The 23,284-nt window shown below is 39.5% G+C and overlaps 4 protein-coding genes across 6 annotated transcripts in view; 1 reads left to right on the forward strand and 3 right to left on the reverse strand.

Moving 5' to 3' along the window:
• Positions 1-23,284, reverse strand: part of LOC122327734 (CUGBP Elav-like family member 5) — a 1,183,696-nt gene that overhangs the window by 367,386 nt on the left and 793,026 nt on the right. The gene's annotated exons all lie outside the window — the stretch shown is intronic.
• Positions 1,160-8,864, reverse strand: map2k2a (mitogen-activated protein kinase kinase 2a). Its single transcript, XM_043223303.1, has 11 exons — positions 8,301-8,864; positions 8,008-8,218; positions 7,779-7,925; positions 7,630-7,707; positions 6,194-6,245; positions 5,039-5,163; positions 4,630-4,843; positions 4,448-4,512; positions 4,255-4,316; positions 3,764-3,809; positions 1,160-2,854 (listed from the first exon to the last, which is right to left on the reverse strand). The coding sequence occupies exons 1-11, from the start codon at positions 8,381-8,383 to the stop codon at positions 2,744-2,746; spliced, it is 1,194 nt and encodes a 397-aa protein (XP_043079238.1). The 5' UTR covers positions 8,384-8,864; the 3' UTR covers positions 1,160-2,743.
• pias4a (protein inhibitor of activated STAT, 4a) lies at positions 9,293-17,667 on the reverse strand. Its single transcript, XM_043223285.1, has 11 exons — positions 17,558-17,667; positions 15,798-16,179; positions 15,607-15,691; positions 15,000-15,041; positions 14,824-14,914; positions 14,436-14,564; positions 14,246-14,351; positions 13,526-13,599; positions 13,293-13,453; positions 13,056-13,207; positions 9,293-12,344 (listed from the first exon to the last, which is right to left on the reverse strand). The coding sequence occupies exons 1-11, from the start codon at positions 17,582-17,584 to the stop codon at positions 12,076-12,078; spliced, it is 1,518 nt and encodes a 505-aa protein (XP_043079220.1). The 5' UTR covers positions 17,585-17,667; the 3' UTR covers positions 9,293-12,075.
• On the forward strand, positions 21,303-22,607 carry foxq2 (forkhead box Q2). Its single transcript, XM_043223328.1, has 2 exons — positions 21,303-21,686; positions 22,254-22,607. Exons 1-2 carry the CDS (start codon positions 21,303-21,305, stop codon positions 22,605-22,607), a joined length of 738 nt encoding a protein of 245 aa, XP_043079263.1.

The raw sequence follows: 23,284 nt of genomic DNA on the forward strand, positions 1-23,284 counted from the left end.
CCCTGTGTGTGCGAATGAAGTCGCACCCACCCATCCCATTGCCTGAGGTCATGGAGTCCCACCCCAGAACAAGCCATGGCACATTCCAGGACACTCAGGGTCTGCCAGCAGTCACCCCCAGCAATACATATACACACACCCTCCTCTGTATCAAACTAATACAGCTCATAAGAGTTAACCCTACACTCAAAGGGTCTTCGGACAGAAGTGACTTACTGCTTTACCTTTTTGATACGTCTATCTTCTATACACGTAACAACCGAACCCTCCAAAACACTAGTCATTAAAAAGAAGCAACCAAACAACTAAACATGTACCGTAATTCTCCATACTCACCAAAATCATGCTGAAAGAAGCGATGAGTGCAGTCGACCAGCGGGACAGACATGGATAATCTCCCACCACTTAAAGAGACCCGTTCGCCGCCTTACCTGCTGCTGGACTGAAAGTTCTCAAAAACAGGAGGAGTAGTATATGACCTCTCTAAGAGTGACTGTACAATTGAGGACTCTCCCGTAAAACAGGGAGTGGACACAGAGGAGCGTAATTGTGTATGACACCGAGTTGTGCTTAAATGCTGAAGTATTAAGTAGGAGACAATCACGATGAACTAACACACACCAGACATAGAGGGCAGTATAACTGGGACACTTGAAACTGATTCATAATTAAAAGAAACTGTAAAGGTGCATTTCCAATTACTAAATACAGATTTTTTTTCACACATTTTCAGAAATGTATGCCAAAGCATTAAAAAAAAACCCTATGCAGCTTGATTTTGTAACGGTCTTGAAACATTGGCTAAATGGTAGTTTTGTTTTGTGTTTTTTTCCCCATGTACAAAGTATATTAGCTGTATTATTACCCCTGACTTTATTCAGATTTCAAAAATAAATAACACGTTATATATCATTAATAAACAATTTTATATGCATCTTGTGTTACTGCAACCATGCTAAAATATACCAGAAAGTAACAAGTATAATGCAAATGATTTTTTTCCTTCCCAAAAGAGTTTTTGATCTATATTTCTTATACACACCTTCTCTCAAATTATGTAATGAAATGTTCACTCTTATTATTTAGCAATTTAAATTAAACAGTACACTGCAACATAATCTTTAAACATAATCCAAAACACTGAGAACAAACAGCAAAATAATCCTTCACAAATAAGTTTTATTTTTATATTAGAACTGTATTCAACACATTCCATATGGTAATAAAATGACTTATATCCTCTTCACTAAACTAGTCCGAAAACAATCAAAACAAGAAAAAGAAAAAAAAACCCAAACCAAAAACATAATAAAATAAAAAGCTATTTTAAGACTGAAAACAGTACCATTTGTACTGTACATATATTTTATACAGCGTGTGGCGATGCATTCACTTGGTCGGAGCTGAATGCCAGTGTGTAATACAGTTTCAATGTTACTGAAAAGTACTAGAGAAAGAGGAAAAAAAAGCTATTTAGAGCAAGTGGGCTTTAGCCACACTTCACAATGCCCATCTGTAACACCCGTGTTTTTATAAGACCTACTAATACAGCAATATCTGCTGAGGTTCATTTGATCTGCATAGCACTGTACATGGTGGCCTGAGACATTACTTTGCACTTTATAAGACCAGACTATGAGTGTACCTATCGTGGTCTTATTTGAAATCTTGATGTGTTTTAAATTAATTAGGCCTATTGTTAAAGCACTGTAAAGATAGATGCAACCCTGGCTGTATTTAAACTTGAAACCAAAAAATTCTATGTTTCATTTAAAAATAAACACTGAAGCGCAATAATTCTTCCCAAATATACCCTTCTGGAGATGATTTTAAGTTGGAAAAATAAGTAAGATTTAAGAAAACCGTTCAAGCACCACCTCCCAACCCCCATCTCCTCAAAAAAAGAAAAAAAAAAAAGTATAGATTTATACTATAGATAATACTAAATGGCTGGTCTTTTCCACAGGCACAGCATTAGAACAAAGGGCATCTGATACAGGAACTCTAATTTAGCTTGTGTTTTTTTAATAATGCGTGCAAACTTACAGCATGGCCATTGGTTGGCATGATGGAGTACTTGTCCGTGTGCTAGCAGTGCGATGCACAAGCGAAAAACTGTAAGTATGCTCTTGAGCGTTGCCAATTTGGTCATCTTGCATTTATAATCATCTTTTAAATAAAACAACGTCCATAATCCGCAGTATCCCTCTTTGGTTTTTTTCTTTTGGATGCAAACAGCAGTCGATTCTCAATTAAACGTTTGCCTTTCAACCAAGCTATCCACTTTAACACAGTGTAACTGCCAAAGAATAGCGCTTTAGCGGAAAAAAAACCCCCCACTCATAATATAATGAATTAATAAACCAACCATGAAAGGTAATCGAAAACATCATAAAACGAATGAAATAGTAGTTACACAAAAAAAAAAAAAAAAAAAAAAAACCTAGGTGATTTTTACCAATTTGGACATTCCTGAATAATGTGGTTATTAAAAATACAGCCACTCCACTTAAGTGACTCTAATCTCCATATTCATTCAAATGACTGTGTTCCAACACCAGAAGCTCTCATAAAACATTGCCCCAGAACGCACCGCGGTGGAAGGGAAGAGCAAGCAGAGAACGGCAAAAAGAGCGCACAGCGGTGTGTCGAGGCTACAAGCATACAGGCCTGTGAGAGTAAAAAGGAGAGAAGTAGAGCAGAGGATGAGGATGGCATGGGCGGCTACGCTGTGAGCCAGCGTTCATTCAGCACTATGAGTGGGTGTGCTGGGCTGGTGAAGGCCCATGGTTTTACACAACCATCCAGCGAAATCCACCTCCTCAACCTCGGCCCGCTTGATGAACGTGTGGCCCTGCAAATGAATATCGGTTCATTTTATCATTAATTATTTTTGTAATATATAATTGGTTTCATTTTCTGTACATGCTACCTTGATTCTTACTACCTGTGTGTCAATTTATCAATACAATTATTATTTTGTAATGCATTATGTTCTACGATGCAACATAAAATTCCCTTTGGGAAAAACATTTTAAAATCAAGTTGTAACTAAAGCTAATTGCTATACTAACATAGACAAACTGGCAAACCGGATGCAGTCGCTCCAAAAAGCTCTCACTCTTTAAGGGAATAGTTCATAAAAAAAATTTAATTCAGCAATTAATGTCGTTCTTCTTCAGAACACAAATGAAAATACTTTTTAGGAAATCCGAGAGTTTTCTGATCCAGCAGCAATGCAAAGCCTCGAAAAGTAGTAAGGACAACATTCCATTTGTCCATGTGCCATCAGTGGTTCGACTGTAATGTTTTGAAGCTGTGTAATAAGTAAAACTGTTGGTACGCAAAGAAAACAAAAAAATAACTATCAAACAACTTCCTCTCTTCCGTGTCATTCAAACGCTCATGAGAACACCATGCAGTAGGTGTGTGCATATACAGTATTCTCATAACTTTATAAAATTATGGTTGAACCACTAATGTGACATGCACTATTTAAAAAATTACCATGTTTCTGGGCCTCAAACTTGGTAGTTGTGTTGCTGTCTAAGCAGGGTGAGAAAGCTCTCAGATTTCATATAATATCTTTATTTTTGTTCTAAAGATATTAAAGGTTTACAACAACACATGGGTGAGTAATTAACAACAGAATTTAAATTTTTGGGTGCACTATGTCTTTAAGAGCCAACATTTTATTCCACTAGATGTTTTAATAAAAACTAAAATTTTATCTAATTGTAAATATACAGGGAATAATACATACCATTAGCATCTTAAGGTCAGCTCTGTCAGCCGGGTTCTTAATGAGGCTGTGAAAAACACAGAAAACACCATCAGTAAGATGAAATAAAAATCGGAATTTAACAAAACATTAGACCAGTAATCTAGAGAGAGGTGTAAGTAATTTTACAATCACCTTTTTACATATATGTGTGTGTTTTATAAGGACAGGTTAGTCAGCCTAAACTTTTAAAAGTACATTTAAATGCAATCTGAACATTTACAAAAAATGAACAATGCAGTCCATTTAAACCTGCATTCCCCAAATCCTGCTTCTGGAGGACCACTATCTCGCAGGGTTTAGCACCAATCCTAATTAAACACACCTGAACCAGCTAACTGTGGTCTTCAAAATTACTAGAAACATAGCAGGCAAGTGTATTAGGGCAAGCTGGCCCTCCTATGACCCTTTTATCAAGCTCCAACTTTGACATTGCTCAGATATCGTTTTGAAGATAACACGTAGGACCTCACCATTTCGTCACAAACTCCTCAAAGTCAGTGGTGAAGACGCCATGGGGCAGCTTGGGTGGTGGCTGCAGATGTAGAGACAGGTGGGGAGCAGAAAAAGGGGTGATGCTGAAGTGAAACGGCTACATAAAAATACTATAAAAAGGCAAAAATAAGCACAAAGGAAGTAAGTTGCACGCTAAGCAAATTCTCTGACCTCATTGACAATGTAGTCCAGTAGCTCAAATATAGCCATGGCTGGCCTGCTGTCCATTCCGTGTCCTGGGGGAAAACAATTCGCAAGGCACGACTAAAACACACATATTACGCAGACTATGGAGAAGATCGAATGCGCATAAAGCCAATGCCAATGTTTAGTGAAATTAAACAAGGTCTTACCGCTAACTGGTCGTCCTGGAGGCCTTGGTCTTGGGGACATGCTGTGGCCTTCTGCCCCACCTGTGTCCAGCACTGGCCGGCCAAATATGGCCTCCAGTTCCTTGGCATCGGGAGGGGGGATGGGGTAGCGTCCAATAGCCAGCTCAACCAGTGATAGGCCCATGCTCCACACATCCGACTGAACTGAATAGTGTGTGCCCTGGAGTCTCTCCGGCTGTCAAGGCAGAGAGCAGAGAGCAAGTCAAAGCTCCACTAGGGTGGGGCGCCGCACCCTGCAGGTGGCCAAGAGGAGTGGGCTAAAACCTGGCAGCGACTTCCTCCTCTCCACATGGAAGAATCCTGGGCACCGGCACAGGGCTTGGAACGAGAAGGACTGGGGGTTGGGGAGGGAAGTGGGCGGGTGACTCACCGACATGTACGACCGTGTTCCAACGAAGGAGTTGGCCATGGAGTCGATGAGCTGGCCACTCACGCCAAAGTCGCACAGTTTGATCTCGCCACGCGAGTTCACCAGGATGTTGGAGGGCTTAACGTCTGTATGGACCAGAGAGAGAGAGAGAGAGAGAGAGAGAGAGAGAGAGAGAGAGAGAGAGAGAGAGAGAGAGAGAGACCATGTAAGATGGAGGGCCGGGGTCCAAATCCCAGCGGCACCACCTGGCTTTCCGTCCCCTTTCAAACGCCCTTTCTCCAGCACGCCCAGCAAAAACATTTCGCAAGATGCTCTGCATACTGCAAAGCTAGCTCCGACAACACCATCGCAGCAGAAAGGACAGACGTGCAAGCCACTTTCCACCTCCCTCCTCTTAAACACAGGGCAAGAGGAGCAAATAACAGTGTGGACATGCAACGATTCCACACATGACGGGCCCTCCTTCAGCCCTAGCACCCACTGGGAGTGGACAGAGGGGTGAGAGTGGGAGAGGAGAAAGAAGGGAGGGGGTTGCAGGGTGCGGCTGCCATGTAATCACATCCGAGAGGCTGTAATTACCGGCCGGGCTCCTCGACAGCTCCTCGCAAGCAGGCGAGCGCTCCCTGCCACAACAGCACAACTATAGGCCTGGCCCTCCCCGTCTAACCCTTCAAACCCAGTGTGGCTCCTTCAGACCCTCATACAACCTGACAAAGAAGCTGATACTTTGCGTCTTCAGACATAGTATTATTGCTCAAATGTTGGTTGTGCCACACTTGGAGACGCTATTCCTATGGTAACTTGTGCTCTACTTATATATATATATATATATAAAAAAAAAAAAAATGCTTATGTAGTGTTTTTTTTAAAAAACAATTAATTGTAGAAGATTGACGTTTAGCATTGGAGTAATATCAACTTTTGCCACATCTTTGCTCCATTTAATCTCAGGTTTGCAGTCGTATGAAGGTCTCTGGTTAGTTTCAGTAAATACCTTTGAAAAAGTGAGGCCTAATCTCTCTATAATAATCATTTTTAAGCTTCTTATGCAATTTCAATAGCTGCATTAGGGGGCTACTTCCTGCTGCTATCCAGCGCGTGTATGCACACGTACGTTTTCTAAGATATTAGTAAGGAATGTTGCTCTGTGTGTACCTCTGTGCATTATTTGGTGTTTCTCCCGAAGATATGCCAGACCTCTGAGTACCTGCGGGGAAAAAAAAAATTATAGATATCATCGATAGGGTTTATCTCTCAACGGTCAATGTGGTATCTAGCTTCCTGAGTTTACAGAACGTGTTACATAGTCTAGTCTTTACAAAACAACTTCTGCTTTGTGATCACCGAAAGCTGAAATGCATTCACTCAGACATGCAATAAACAGTATGGACGCACACATAAACAGATCGCTGCACTTTTGTTTGGACTTTGTGCTGAAGTGTTTGTGTTTTGTCATGATCAAATGCGAAATAGAAGTTTAACCCTATTCATTTGGAGGAATAAGGCTAAATGCGTGTTGAAAAACGTGCATGTTTTGGTGACTGACTTGAAAGGGAGTTTGCACACCTGTGGGTGTGGTCGCAGTTTCATTATATTGCGGTTTGTGCATACTAGTACCAGACATGTTACGATGCAGGTTATTTACCATATTTTGGATTTTGCTCCTAGACAAGGAGAGCAGTTCGCAATTATGCGATTTCCCATGTGCATATTATATGTGCATATATGCATAATTTCTTTACATTAAGTATTACAAACGACTATTGTGATCAACCAGACACCAGAAACAAGAAGTTGGTAGAGTTGAACTCTATTCTAGGCACAAGCAGATATTAAAATTCTACCTGACCCTGATAAGATGGTAATTATTTCCATGTTATGGCTGATAACCGATAAATGGACGGTATCCTATTTGTCCAAGTGAGACAAAAATAAAGCAGTATAAACTAAAACATTTCACATGCTAATACAGGGTGGTATTAATGTATTAATTTTGAGATTTGCTAAATGTAACAGTGTTACTAATTGTTTTAATAATTCACTCTTAATGAATCAGGTTATGGCATAGGTAAAAAGGTAAAAATATTATAAATTGCCCAATATTTTAAATTTCTAATATCTGTCTTTAACATAAATCGACAAAAAAAATCTATGGCAGCAATCAACAAATACATAAGTACAAAATGATATCTGTACACAACAAATACAGTTAAAAAAAAAAAAACTACTGGTTCGTGCATAATAAGAATATTGTTTAGCTCAGATTTGATTTGGACAGCAATTGTACAGTAATTTTGTTAAAAGCAGCAAATTTGGAGAACGCATCTACAAATCTACACCTCAATCACACTTTGATCAAAGGCCAAACAGAGAGTTTGAGCCTCAACACATTACAACTCTCAACAAGTAGCAGCGCCCTTTTAACACAATTAAAGAGGAACAGCTAATATCAGCACAGGCTTTAAAATACAAACTAACTGACCTTGCTAACCAACTAATCACTGTTGTGTCACTATGGTTAATTTGTCATCAATATCTAAACATCATCAATATTTGACACAGATGCAACAGAGGAGAGTGATAATACTTACGGCTATGCTAACTTTGCCCAAGATTTCTTCAGGTATTCTCCTGGCCTCTTTCAGCACTTGATCCAGAGAACCCCCGTCCTGCGGACAAATAAATGTCAGTGCGTTGTAACACTTCTGCTGTAAGCCTCAGAGAACAACATCGGTCCTACCATGTGCTCCATACAGATGCTGATTTCTCCGTCGCTGTAAAAGGCGCCGTAAAACCCCACAATGTATGGTGAATTACACTCATGTAGGACCTGCAGCTCTCGTATGATCTGATTCCTGATGGCTGGTTTGATTTCCAAGTGTATAAGCTGGGAAAAATACAGAAAGTTCAGCGTTTGAACACATCGTGAGCATGCTGGCAGCAGGTGTACAAGTCTGTCAAACGCTTACCTTCCTCGCCATGACGAGTCTTGAGGGTTTGTGACGGACTTTGTGGACCACCCCACCGTTTCCTGCCCCAAGTTCACATATGGGGTCAAAATCTTCATCTTTAAGCTCACCCACTTGGGCTTTCTGGGTGAGGAAAGCCTCAAGCCTCTTCCTTTGCTGTTCGTCCAAGTCCAGCTCCCCTAACTTCCTCTGCAAGGCCTCCAGGTTGGCCCTAAACACAGGACATACATTACCAGGTGAGTATGCTGCAAAGTAAACCAAAAAGTGTCAGACACGGTAAACTATATACTTACTCTGCTGCTGCATCTATGTTGGTTGACTGTCCTTCTCCTGTGGGGGTTATGATCAAGGGGACCGGTCTTCTTTTTGGTGCCATAGTTACCTATTATCTGTTTCAAAGAGAACAATCAGGTTGTCCCTGCTGACATCCAATCCTTCAAATTGCTACACAAACCCTTGCAGTTGTGCCTATAGAAGTTTCTGAGATTCGCAAGCCCCCAACTTCAACACCCAGGCATGTCCCCGGCAGCTGCAGCAAATAATATTTAGGTGTCAAGTGGAAAGAGCGAGTGCCACAGGCGCAAAAGTGAAAGAAATGCAGTTTATTTCAGCGCGTTCATCGCTGGAACGTCCCTTCGAGGCGGCCTCTGACTCGAGAGCGCTCCCACAGACAAAAGGCGGCAAAAGACAAGGCAGGCCCGTCGTTCGTGACCACAGGACCGACCGCGAAACGCTGTCCTAAATTGTTTCGGCCCAGAGGACCCGCGAAAACAGAAGTTGAAATTTCCCCCAAAGAAAAAAAAGGAGGGGGAAAAAAAGTCCGGCCAGGAAGCCGCTATCCAACCAAGAGGAAGCGTTCGCAAGCTCTCGCGAGAACTCGAGTTATCGCGAGCGTTTACTAAAAAAACGTTAATTTGAATATGGAGGACATCTAGCGGTGAACTAAGCAACCGTCACATTTAAAGGTAAGTTGCCGCCACAAAAAAAAATATTTTAGCACTTCATGTGACATTTCTTAATATTGATGTTATTATTATTACGTAATATGACTTTCTGTAGCGTGAGCTTCGTCAGTAAACTCTGGTAAGCTGTACAGTATAACGTGATACCAAAGTAAACAAATCATCAATACTTTATGTACTTGCAACCAGTTTTTATTGTACTAAAATTAACTGCAGTAATAACGTGTACTGGGAAAAAAACGTTATAGTACAGGGAAAACGTGTTAGACATAATCTTTACGTAATGGACTTAATTCCAAGATTTAAAAATCACTGGAAAGACATTTATTTTAAATCAGTTTTAATTAATTGCACACATAATTGACAGGTGTTAGAGCTTTTACAGTTCGATTTCAGTTCAGACAGGGACAACTGATTTGCTCCTATTGTCAAATCCCACGTTGAGGACACCATAGGTCACCAGTTTACATTTATTTTCTTCAGGAAGGGTTGAGAGTAGCCAATAACAATGTATTTGTGCCCGCCCACTGGAGCAACTGGAGGCAATTCAAAACTTGATAAAATATTATTATTTTTTATTGGCTTTTAATATGAACATATAAAAGACACAAACAGAACATTTACATCAAGAACTGCAAGCCACTGCCCATGCTGTCTTAAGCACTGTAATAAGAGGGGATGCCTCCATTCCCAAAAAAACCACTTCAACCTCACCTGGCTACACAGAGGCCGTCTTCACCTCTGAGCTGGAAATATATTGTCAAATCACCATTCATTTATCTTTCCATTGTAAGCAAATATACATTTTATCCACATCTAATAGATCGTTCTAAGAATCTAAAGATGGAAGTCTATTTAAGAAGTTCCTTACTTTAAATGTGAAGGAAAAAAAAATCACTAAATTGTGGTCAAATTTAAGGTAACATATTACATTAAGGGCTTAATGTGTGAAACGGTTTGCTCTTTAAAAATTATAAAGGGGGGAGAAAAAAAATAAAATTGGGCTATCATGAAGAGAAGATGGAAGACCATGCCGACTCAAAGACGAAACTAAACTACAATTTAACCCTTCATGGCGGTATTCTTATTTTGAGAAATTCCCAACCACAGATAGGATACAGTACTGAATATTCAAGTCAGAATTCAGGATTAGTTGAAAAGAAAAAAAAAACAGGAAGGAAAAAAAAATTATGATAAAACTTTAAAATTACTACTAGTGAGCTTAGTACAGTGATTTTCTCTGAAACCTTGGAGGACCACAAAATATGCTATACACAGCAATATTCATATGCCTTGAAAAGCACATCTTAATTTCCAGATCAGAAACCTAGACCGCCCTACGCGACCTGATGGTGAAGGTAATATTGTACACGATGCAGGAACCTGGTTCGAGTGTCAAGTTTGACTGAGAAGAAAATGTAAAGACAAGTAGAACACGTCATCCCTGAGTCCTCCTCAACAGATCAGCTGTCTGGATGTGCCATTTGTGTTTGGTCGTTTAGCGGGAGTTTAATTCTTCCGAGGTTTAGGTCAAGTCTGCATAGTCCTGACTAAACCCCCTTTATGTTCGGACAGTTGCAAATGGCTGAATGTGCGCGCGTACAACAGCAGGCCGCGAGAGGACACAGCGTTATCTACCATTACAAAGCAACATGCTGCAAACTCATGAAATTCCTGCGAAATGTCTCATAAAAATGGAAGAAAAAAAACCCCAAACGAAATTCAAATAAGTCAAAAACTGTTAAATCAATAAATACACATTCTAACTACAAATTAAAGAGCATGTACGATCTGAGCTTGTCGCGAAGTCCACAAAGCAATATTCAAATATCAACACCTCCTCAACCGGCTGAAATGAACACAGACATCCTCCATACAATGGGCTCAAACAAACCAGCCATTCATCTAAAATTAAAAGAAAATCCGGTTTTAAGTTCAGGCAAATAAACTTCAGGTATTATGCCAATAATGTCAGCTCCCCTGCTATATAAACCTAATAAATTTACTACAGTCGCGTCTAAAAGAAACCTAAAACAACTCTTTGTCCTCTCCTCCACCCGATTTATCGCTCTGCCTTTGTGCAGTCCTGACTTCAGCAGCCTTGTACAGACCCAAACGACTGAAAGAAAGCAATAAATGACATTAAGAACTGCAGTTTTCTATCAAATGATCAGAAATAATACATTAACTATTGTACAGTATTTACTCTCTGACAAGCATCTCAAAAGGACCGCAGATCGCCGTTCTTCCTGAACCGAGCATCGATTAGCGCACTACATTCAGTCAGTGCACACTAATTGACCGACAGACTTGACCAGAAACTCTTTGCTCGAGTCAGAATCGTTTTTAATATGATGGGCAAGCACAAAATAATGAGCAATGCATTATGCCTCTCCAGTGTTGCTGCACATGAAAAACAAAAGGGACTGAAAACCAAACCACAAAAAAAAAAAAAAAAAAATCCTCTGGTCAAGTTCACTGTTAGACTGAGGTAGCTCGACAACTTCTGTGGACAAATAAGAAAAAAAAATATATGAGAGGGATGGATATTCGTCAGTGATGTCTCCAAATCACATTAAAACAAACACCTAACATAAACATCCTATGTGGAGGACTAACAGAAAACGCCTCTAAATAGGTTGTAAATGGTTGGATGATCTCAACCCGAAGGAATGAAGGTTTTTGAGATACTGTGGCTTGTCTCACAATGTTTCGAAGGCCTGAACAGCTCCATATAAAACTAAAACTGGCAAGATCTTAAATGCCCGGGATGGTTAAACCTGTCAGAACACAAAGTGGAGAGGAAGTCGAGGACGATAGAGTAGAACTGAAGGTGTTGTTACTCTTCCATGGTCTTTAAAGGGAGAATACAGTATTAAGATGCAGTGAATGATTGGGAATGGCTTTAAGGGGCATCTACGAGTTTGCCAATGCGATGCCCGACTGCTCCAGAGGTCAGCAGCGCACGAGTGTGCATGTCTGTGTGCGTGCATGAGTGTGTATGCGTTTGGGGAGAGGACATGGGGACACGTTTCTTGACTTTCCAAGGCTCAGATCCCATCTACAACCCACCCCCCCCCCAACAAGTCTTAGTGTCCTGCCAGCCTCAGTATGCGGTGACCAGGTCTTTGTCATAATCATATCTGCCCCGTTTGGGGGCGGGGCTGTCCTGGCTGTCATCCGTGTCCTCGCTGTCCTCGGCTCCACCTCCTCCTTCTTCGTCCGACGAGTCGTCCAGAGTCAGATCCACCACGGCTCCGCCTCCCGCCCCGGCGCTGGTGCCACCGGTTCCTGCCGACGCACCACCCGATCCAGACTTCCCGGTCTGGTTTGTGCCACTGTGTGCTGGGGAGTGGCCGTTCGCCTCAGGAACACCTTGGATGAGAGTTAAGGCCCATTACTTCCCAATAAATACTCAAAAATATGCAGTGTTTTTGAGCAAGATGCTAACGGTTTAATCAGATTCAACGACCTATGCTAAGCTACAGCGAAAGACGCGGAGACCAGCTGAATGAACAGTAAAAATCATGCTGGAAAATTGGCTTATTTTCAAAAATAGTGGTTTAAAGTTTGTTTACTTTAAGTTAAACTTTAAAGTTTACGGTGTTAGTATACTAATTTTCCAATAGTTGTATCTTAGCTAAATATTATACATTATTTACTCTCTGACAAGCATCTGAAAGGAACCGTTGATGTCGGAACATCAGTCTTCCTGAACCCAGAATCGATTAGTGCACTACATTAAGTCAATGCACACTAATTGACAGATTCGACTGGAAACTCTTTGCTCGAGTCAGAATTGTTTTTACTATGCTGCCTAAATGGGCAAGCACAAAATAATGAGCATTTGTAGCAATAGCCAAAGCTACATTGCATGGGGTCAAAATAGCATTTTCTTTTCGTTTGGTTATTAAGAGATGATCATGTTTACGGTCATTTTCTTACCGTAAATCTCAAAACTGTATTACTCATTATTAATATGCATTGATAAGCAACATTCAAATTGTTGCATCTCAGCCAAATATTGTCCTATCCTAACAAACCATACATCAATTTATACAGCTTTCAGAAGGAATAAAATCGTACATATATCCACCACAGGATAGTCAGGTGTGCGGCTGTTTTCCCGCTCTCTTTCCTTCTCTTTGTCGTCCCTGATTGGCCTCCATGAGCCGTCAGTCAAATACTCGATCTCCTCCACATCCTCCGGCGTCTCTTTAAGAATCTCAGACAACAACCTGCAATAAGTCACAAAGTTCAAATAAGTCACAAAGTTTTACTGCGAGTCTGTTAGAAGCAAGTAATCTGAGTAACTGTGCGTACCCATCAATAGTTAGAAGCTCGAAGGGAGCAGGTTTGTCGCATACAGGGCAGGTCCATGTGGGTTTCTTTTCATTCATTTGCAGAAAAAAGACAGCGTCGAAACACTGCAGGTGGGCGCAGGTGAGCACTCGACACGGCACACCAAGTCTCATCTTTACCAGCTGCATTGAAAAGACACTTATTAGTTCCTCGTCTAGCAGAGTTCACATAAAAGACAAAAAAAGGACACTTACAGGACAGATGAGGGACACTCGCAGGCCTGTAGTGGCAATCTCACTTTCAGGATCAAAGCGTAGCTTGTCTTGAACTGTGTACATACAAATAAAAATTGTTCAGTTAGTGCTGTCAAACAATTCATTGCAATTAGTCGTCCAAAATAAAAGTTATTTACATAATATATTATGTATAACCACACAAATGAATGCATACATTTAAAAATGTTTATTTTATGTTTATTATTAAATATATTTATAGATAAATTAATATAAACAGACATGTAAATATGTACTTTGTGTGCGTGCGTATTTATACACATCGATTATTTTTGAAAATTAATAAATACAGAGTTATGTTTTTGTAAAAACTCTTCATGTGCATAAAATAATACTGCATAATACGATTACAATTTTAGGCTTTTTCAGAATCATTACTCCAGTCTTCAGTGTCACACGATCCTTCTGAAATCATTGTAATATGCTTATTTGGTGCTTAAACATTTTATACCATCAATGCTAAAACATTTGTGCTGCTTAATTTGTTCTCTTGCAAAACAAGAGAACAAAAGTATTACCTTTAAAAATAAATAAATGAATACATGAAGGTCGTGAACACAAGAAACGATTACAGCAAATAACGTTTCGAGAATACATGAAGTAAATATATATATATTGTTTTACTAGCACGGTTTCAAGCACAACCACTGAACGGGTAATGTGTTTGGTCAAGGTACTTACTGCGTTCACGACAACGATCAGGACTCTCGACTGAGCAATGCTTCAGCTGGTTGAAGAGCTCTCCGGATGTGAACACCCTCACCAGGTACACCGCCACCGAGTACCGCTGCATCCAAAACACAGCAGTGAGCAACAACACGCTCAACTTCATTCATAAACAGCTACAGCTCTTTGAATGAAGCCTCTGTACCTTTCCAAAGTTGCCCCATGTAACAGTGACTCTGTTAGTGACTGTGGAGAGATGTAACCACGGCGTGATGTTAACAGGTCGACAAGGTCGGCGTGGCTCAACACCCGGTTTATTGGAGGGATAGTAACCCTGAACATAAAGTAGTAACATAAATCATAATCGCATGACAACAAGATATACAACATTCTAAGGAAACCATTACACGCATTCGGGAAGTTCATTCTAGTTTTTATTATCTTAAAATAATGCTGGTGTATTGCTTATGGCGATGCTGAGAAAATGCTTAAAGGTTTATTTATACAAAGTGGTTTAGATTTACGATCATCCTGAGCGGTCAAACCACCACACTTCCCTGTTCTTCCAGCCTAATCAAATTCACAACACTTACCGGTACATGACAGTAGGACTGATTCACTTTCACAGCAATATTGGGAGGATACTGGTCCTCCTGAACACCGATAGAGTCCGTGTAGCAGATTCTAGGAGAAGAACGGGATGTGTTAGCACGAAACGTGTATCTAACACCAATGCTTGATGTAGACATGATTTAGCTGAATAACATACCTGAGAACCACCTGAACTGATTTCATCCCTGGGCGAAGTTCACTGTGAATGAGCAGGTACAAAAAAAGTGGTGCTAGTAAATAATTAAAAATGCTTTATATTCTTTAGCATTTTCAGTAAAAAAATTAAACAACAACCAGGTAGACTCACTGACTGATATTCGGACTTTAGATTAATGTTGACTCTCAAAGAATCTCAAAGTAATTTCCAATAAATAATACTTGTGTTTATGGTAATACTAATTTGTAAATTAAAACTACATGGTTTGATATTATATTGAACATCACAAAGCCATTTTAAGATGTGGCATTTTGTCTATTTGAAAATAATCCTTACTAGAAACTCTTATAGCATAGTTTTTTTAATGAGTTTATAGCTATATACTTTCAAAAAAACCTTCTAAAGAATAAAGAATTTCCATAAAAATAATAACAAATGTGAATCCATGTTTAAACAAACGTGCCTGTTTATTATCTATCATTAAATGTCATTATGCATACATCAACAAAGCATCCTGATTTCCTCAACATCAACACTGGTATTATTGGCCATCGACCGACTACTGAATAAAGCCAACAATTTACAAGATGACTTGTACATTTATTACCTGGAGTTCCGGATCTGTTCCACTTGACTTGGTGTTAACTCAAAAACACATTGACTCTCTTGCAGCTTCTCGCTGTTCTGAGCGACTGCAAAGTGTGGCAAAAACAGAATTAGCTCAAACGATGCCTTCCTCTTCGGCTAGACACACCTAATACAACTGGGCTATCATTTATTCATGATAACGGGACTCACTTAGTTCTGTGGGCGGCAGCAGCGTTTCTAGGTTGTGGTAGAACGGCAGCGGCACCAATTTGACTTCTGCTGCAGGTGGCGGTGTCGGTTTGGGGATGCCGTTGAGGTAGTCTGTGCCCTGGGCCGTGCCTCTGGGCGAGGAGTTAAGGGCAGGGTAGTTTACGGGCCCAGATTCAGGGCGTCGAGCTGCTAGCCAGGCCGAGGCTTTGGGGAAGCGCGTCTCGTAGAGCTGCCGAACGTTCTTTAGGAGCTCTGGACTGTATTCGGTCTGCACGAGCCTAAGAGCTCTTCCCACCAAGTCCTGCTTCAAGCCGCTTTTACTGCGGCCCATTGAGGCCAGCAGCGTCTGCAGATCAGACACCCGGAAACTCTTCACCATGTTCTGGGGAGACAAAACCACCCAAGAGAATGAGCAATGGGGAAATTAATGAAAGATTTCGACGGCTGGGTTATTAATCAAAGTCATGGGTTTGATTCCCGAAAACAAATCAAACCGAGAACCAAGGACTTCACACTAGCTTGAATGTTGAGCTGTAAGATACGGTCCAGTTTTCACATGTGACAGAAAAACAGAAATACAGCTGATAACACGTACGCAAAGCAGCTTTGCACAACTTTGTTTCTAAACCACTTGTCACAGAAAAGTCAGTCAATAAACAACAAAAGCGAGCCAAGTCTGGATTCTTCACATGATATTCACTATTCCATGCTCAGCAGAAAAAAAGAAAGGTTTTATTTCTTATTGGTTGGTCAGTTCTGTTTGCAGTGCGTTGTGAAATAAATTAGAAGTTAGAAAAAAAATAAAATGAAAATCTGTTCGCATTAACAGCCATAAATTCAAAATGTTATCATACGTAACTTCTGCATCAAATATGTCTTCTATATGTGTGTACAAAGTTGCTTAAAGTAAAAGCGTCTATTAAAATGTAATAATACTAAAAATTCTCAATACTTTTAAAAAGTTGTTTATATTGCTTTGACATTACAAATTCAATGCCAAGACAATCCTCAAGCTTCCAAATGACCTCAATCTCTAGTTTACCATGACTGAACCCATGCAGGCCAATGACACTCCACATATAAACACTACACAGAAATCACTTCTACAAAATCAGTGCGAGCATATTCATAAGCCACGTTGTAGTAATGAATATCAGCACGGATGCGATTAGGGTTTTCAGTAGTAAAACGATACTGCACAAACGAAAAGGACTCCTCTCTTCAAGTAACCCACATGCACCAATTGTGCACGTGAATACATACCTAAACATCACCTAAAGCGCTGCAAAGTGTGAAACTGTGTTCGTTTTTACAGCTACGTGGAGAAAATACACGTTTGGTTTGAAAAGGCAGGCTGTTTTGTTGTTTTGCATTGTGCAGACTAATCATTCATTTCCACAGCTAGCGCGCCCCGCGCGCGCGCACACAGACACACTAGCTTTGGTCTCAAAGCCTGGTGAACTGTCTAACCAAACTGCGTTTTGAATCCCAAATGTACATTCAGAACGTTCAAATTTAGGATCTAACATTAGAACCCGCCAAATACGCTGAATACATAGACAGCACATTGGGTTTTGAGACCCAACCACTCACATACACACATATATATATTGCCAACGCACTTTACAGGCTGCCATTTGTCCTGCATGAGCACAAAACGCAACAGTGTGGAATTTAACTCAAGTTGCTTTAATCAGCACTGCCTCTGACTCGTCAAGTTCCTTTTACTTTCACTATTTTTAAAAATCTCATCTACTCACCATCGCTTCTACCAGTTCGGCCGCCATCTTCGCACAGCAGCCCCGCGAGAGCCTGGAGCGAAAGGCAGCGGCCGGCCAATGAGAAGCCGAGAAGGCGTTCGACGACCGCAGCCGGCGTCCAATCAGCGCTGCGGATTCCTCGCAAGTAGGCGGGGACGTTTGCGAAGAGGCGTGACTGGGCGCTTTAAAAGGGACAGTGCGGTCAAAAAAAAGAGAACTTGAAGCGAGGTCTACCCTTTCTGATAGGCCTCTGGTGCTTGAAAACCTACCCACCGTCGCCTGAACTTCACAGTCTGATTTGCCCACTTTAATAGTCTGGCGCGAGAGCGAAAGCGCATTGCATTTTGCATTCAGATGTGATGCGAGAGGTGGGTTTCCCGCGACAAGTGGAACAGGAGCGCATGGCTCCACTCGATCCGATCCGCGCGAGGAAATCCACTTCGCGGGTTGCAAAAAAACACGATATCGAGGTCTGAAAGCTTTGTGTATTTGCAGCCATAAAACGACAACAGACGCCCACTAAAACAACTCCGACGGGTATTCGCAGAGGTTACCCGTGCGTTATTAAATACGTTCCCACGAACGCACTTCATTGAGGACAGTTGGGCGAACCAGCGTGTAAAACCGGCACGAGACTGAATCCACAATCCCCGGGAAACTCCATCCCGTGTTTTTCATTAGTGTATGCGGTGGGGGAGGGGAAGCAGAAAATGTTTGAGGTCAATAACTGAGGTAAAAATAAGGCAGAAGGAGGAAGTAAACAGGTACATTGTTCCTTGCGCACGTCAATAAACCAAAACCCAAAAGTAAAAGCACTGTTATCACGACAAACCTGTGTCCACAAGTCACTGGCTGCTGTATAAACTCATTCTGGTTGTTGTTTTTTTGTTATTTTAGGGAAATCAAGTTCAGCCCTACTTTTTTTAACCCTCAAAATGGCAGCCTTGTGGCCTAATTCCGTACACATTCATTGTATGGAAAAAAAAATATGAACATGAATGGTGACTTTCTCTAAAAACGCACATGCATTCGTGTTTCACTGAAGAAGGGAAGCTAAAAGGTCAAACAACGCAAGCTCAATTAAAGTGTAATTGTCGGTGCAACTCTTTCTTTGGTGAAAAGGTTTTGGCAGAAGATGGCGCTGCTGTGTAACAATGGTGTGCCTCTGGAGGTCTTCACAACATTCAAGAAGTCAAATAAAAAATAGAAACAACAGCAAGTGTAATTTACTACTATAGGCTGACAGTTCGCTCAATCACGAGCTAGCAATACAGATTTAACAATGGTTAGTAACAAAATTAGGTTTGGATCAAGCCAGTTTCACCCCGGGGTTGTTTAAGACATTGATCCGTCGAGCTGACAGTGATGCTGTTCCCCTCGTTCTTCCATCAAATCCATGTTAACTCACTTCTCGTGCTTTTTGGGGGCGATCTGCTAAAGCTATGCAACACTGTGGCTTTTTGCATTCAGAAAGGTGGAAAAATGTAATTATGTTTTCATTAAAACTTGCTAAACTAGTTTATAATAAACTCTTTTGTTGGATGTTTGCACGTGAATAACAATTTTTATATTTTGTATTTTTTAATAAACTTATTTTTATACAGCTCTTTATTAAATTTCAGACATTAATGAATTGTACATGCATTAAAAAAAAAAATTAATTAAAAAAAAAAAAAAAATATATATATATATATATATATATATATATATATATATATATATATATATATATATATATATATTGTGTTTACTTTCTAAATATAAAAAGCAACAAGTGTTCGAAATGGAAAATATTTAAAGTAAAAAAAAAGGATACATAAAGTTGACATTTTACCAATTCTAATAGCAAAATAAACAACAAGAAACAGTATATACACGGTTTCTTATCTTTGTTTGTATTATAAAAAGTGCAAAACAAAAAACGTGGGATTAAACCTTGATTCCCATTACTGCATATAGCACTGATAGGGAGTGTGTGTGTGTGTGTGTGTGTGTGTTTGTTCTTGCAGTTATTTTGGGTCAAACAGGCATGTGAGTCATAGTGATATGCTGTAGCCCACGTTCCCAAACTCTCCTACGTTTTGACGGAGGACATTACATTGCGTCCCAGTAATATTACTGGCAGCTTAAGTGTTAGGTCAACAAGCACAAACAAGCACACTAACAGCGGCTTTAACAGGAACACAGTTTCACATGTAATCCAATCACTACCTTCATAAGACTGATAATGAACTAATTGACAAAGTCTTTGAGGGCACTCATTTGGATAATCTGAAACCAATACAGCGTGCTTGTTCACAAATGGTATCTATATATTATTTTACAATTCTTTACTTTATTTGCCAAGTTTTGATATACCAAACAAAAATCTTGGTTCGGATGACAATAAACTTAACAATAAAGCAAATAAGCTAACTTGAGCAAAAGGAAAACTCCAGATAGTATTTTAATTATATATAAACTGAAACTAATAATGAGATACCTTAATCCTATTTCACTTCTGTTTTGTGCTGTGCTATTATGCAATGTCCTGAGAGTGCTTGTGTGAGTCTTAAATCTCAAAATAGTTTGTAAAATTAGCAACAGGGCATGCGAGAGCAACTTGGTTGAATGTTAATAAAAAGAATTTAGTTTTAAACATAGACTTTGCATTTATTAATAGCCTATAAATGTAAATGTTTCAATTAATAAACATACGCATGTTTATTTGTATGCTTATTCAGCAGACACTTTATTTTAATATATTTTATAATTGATTTTAAAAGCTGGATTTCATAATAAATCAGATTTTAAACATTTGGAAAGCACTGTTTTAATTTTTACATTTTATTTGAAAAAGTATTATTAATTATCAGTTCGCCATCATTCATCATTAATTATTATTATTAATACACGTTAAAATATATTGATTTAGTAGACGTTTATGCATCAATATATGATATAATATTTCATAAGTCTTGGTGAAAACTTATTTTAAAATTATTGTTTTAAATGTGCAATTATTTTAAAACGCATTACCTTATTTTATTATTATTATTTTTTTACAATAGAACTAAAGCAAAAGCATATAAAAAAGGAAATAAATAGAAAAAAGAGATTATTGATGGTTTTTTTTTTTGGAAATGCTCTCTAAAATGCACAATACTTTTGTTATATTCCCAAAGACTTGACCCAAACCGGATAAACCCCAGTGGTCTGTATCACTGCAGACACCACCCAAGACAATTTACATTAATCAAATACATTAATCTGTGTAATCTCTTGTAATTACTAAGATTTGCTTGGTTTAATAAAAATAATCCCCCTCAATTAGACCCCCTGCCTCTAACTCTTTCGTACCCCACTTTTCTTCTAATTACGCCGTTAAATATGCGGAGCATTTAAATTAAGTGGCGTAACGCTCCGGTTATTGCAAGAGAAGTCTTTCTAGAAGGAGGCTTCCTTGAACCATTTGCGACCGGCGGCGTGGTTGCTTTACCGAACAGGTGGCTGAACGAACAAACACACAACTCAACGAATGCATTTACCTGTTTGCTCGATTCACGCATGCCTCAGAGACTGACGTCACATCTGCTGCCAAATTAATCGTTTGTTGGACTAATCTTTACCGGCACTTCTTGAAAAGACGGAACACACAAGGAAAGACAAAGAAAGTCTTAGCAGGACGACATGTTATAAAGAGGGGGTTCGGAAACTGGATTTCTGACCACTAAAGGCATAGGTTCCAAGATCTAACGGTACAGAAATGGAGGACAATGCGTGCTGCAGCAATCGAGAACAACTGGGACTTCAGTTCACTATTGACTATCTTTTGTACAACAAAGGACGCAACGATGAGAGGGCAGAACCTGAGGACAATGGCCCTACATCTGAAGGTCTTCAAAGCACCGTCAAAGAAAGTCTCTCAGAACAGAACAGCGAAAAATCAGAAGACCAGGAAAATGAAGAAAACGGCTGTGAAGGGGAACACGAGAAGACAAGTCTGAAGGGTGAAGGAACGGACGAGAAGCCAGCGCAGTCCTACATTGCCCTCATTTCCATGGCCATCTTGGATTCAGATGACAAGAAGCTCCTACTATGTGATATTTACCAATGGATCATGGAGCACTATCCTTACTTCAAGAGCAAGGTATTGTATCTTCATGAGAGCAAGCAAGCCTTCCTGTCTGGAAGTTGTGGATAGGCTGAGAAATTTCATACAAATCTTTCAAAAAGTCGAAGATCTGTAAAATATTCAATATTCTTACATCTCACCCAACTATAGTGGCTTAGTGATCTACATCCCAATTGGTATTCATAACCAAACCTCTAATTGCTCTAAATGTTAAACGTTACTTGAACTGCTCAAAAGTCTAAAAAATGTTTCAGAAGCGGAAAAACACTTTTTCTGAATATCTACTGCACAAAGAAAGAAAACCAAACAAACTAGAGCAACTATTATGAACTTGAATTTGAACTTGGGATCTATGTCTGTCAGTGCACAGGGTTTTACGTTAACGCTTTGAATCCCACGATCTGATCCGATGAAAGACTTGTTATCTGTAAAACCAAAGGTTTTGACTTCAAGCTAGTTTGAGAAGCATCGTTACATCAAAGTTTTGGTCAAGATATTTTAGTCCAACTCTTACTCTTAAATCTAAGCACCATCTCTGATTTTCGGGTGACTCACAATTCAGGTTCTCTGCTCTTTAAACAGGACAAGAACTGGAGAAACAGCGTCAGGCACAATCTCTCTTTGAACGAGTGCTTCATCAAAGCCGGTCGCAGCGACAATGGCAAGGGCCATTTCTGGGCTATTCATCCGGCCAACTTTCAAGACTTCTCTAACGGAGACTACCACCGGCGGCGCGCCCGGAGAAGGATTCGCAGAGTAACAGGGCAGCTGCCCTTCGCGTTACCCGCGCATTACCAAAACCTCGGCCCCCTGAAACGGACACCATGTTGGTGTTGTCCACCAACGCATCCATTGATTTGCTTCTCGCCCAGAGTGTACTGGAACTGGGCTGCACTTCAGACACATCGCAGGCCATCTCTTCATGGACTGATATAACCGGAACTACACCCGAATTATTTCTTCATGTTGTTTAAGTGTTGGAAATGTAATTGTATATATTTTGTAAGTCCACAAATGTTTCTAAAATGAAAATGAATAAATTTGGAAATATTTACAAAGTGTTGCATTTATTATTTTATTTATTTTATATTACAGGTTCGATATCTAGAATACTGTAAAATATTTTTTATTATTACAAAAAATAATATATATATATATATATATATATATATATATATATATATATATATATATATATATATATATATATATATATATATAATTTGTAGAAGGGATGATTTTTTGAAATTATTTGTTTGTTTTTTTGCAATAAAATCACGTTGACACAAATATTTATCATGTACTTATACTATTGAAACCATGTTTTTGGTAACACTTTACAATAAGGTGTCATTTTTTTACATTAGTTATATTTATTGACATGAACGAACAATTAACAATGCATTTAATGCAATATTTATTCATCTTTCTTAATGTTAGCTAATGAAAATACAGTTGAATATTTGTTCCTGTTAGTTCCCAGTGCATTAACTAATGTTAACAAACACAGCTTGTGATTTTAATAATGCATGAGTAAATGCTGAAATTAACATGAACTAAGATTAATAAAGGAGGTAGAAATATTGTTCATTCTTAGTTAATGTTGACTAATG

This window comes from Puntigrus tetrazona, chromosome 22, assembly GCF_018831695.1.
Source record: "Puntigrus tetrazona isolate hp1 chromosome 22, ASM1883169v1, whole genome shotgun sequence".
NCBI lineage: Eukaryota > Metazoa > Chordata > Actinopteri > Cypriniformes > Cyprinidae > Puntigrus > Puntigrus tetrazona.

Excerpts from the sequence above, each read along its gene's own strand:
- map2k2a (XM_043223303.1), bottom strand. The coding sequence starts at position 8,383 with ATGGCACCAAAAAGAAGACCGGTCCCCTTGATCATAACCCCCACAGGA. Across the intron at positions 7,926-8,007 it reads GACTCGTCATGGCGAGGAAG|CTTATACACTTGGAAATCAA; the intron begins GTAAGCGTTTGA and ends TATTTTTCCCAG. Across the intron at positions 7,708-7,778 it reads GCATCTGTATGGAGCACATG|GACGGGGGTTCTCTGGATCA; the intron begins GTAGGACCGATG and ends ATTTGTCCGCAG.
- pias4a (XM_043223285.1), bottom strand. The coding sequence starts at position 17,584 with ATGGCGGCCGAACTGGTAGAAGCGATG. Across the intron at positions 16,180-17,557 it reads CCGAACTGGTAGAAGCGATG|AACATGGTGAAGAGTTTCCG; the intron begins GTGAGTAGATGA and ends TTGTCTCCCCAG. Across the intron at positions 14,352-14,435 it reads CATGGGGCAACTTTGGAAAG|CGGTACTCGGTGGCGGTGTA; the intron begins GTACAGAGGCTT and ends TTTTGGATGCAG.
- foxq2 (XM_043223328.1), top strand. The coding sequence starts at position 21,303 with ATGGAGGACAATGCGTGCTGCAGCAATCGAGAACAACTGGGACTTCAG. Across the intron at positions 21,687-22,253 it reads ATCCTTACTTCAAGAGCAAG|GACAAGAACTGGAGAAACAG; the intron begins GTATTGTATCTT and ends CTCTTTAAACAG.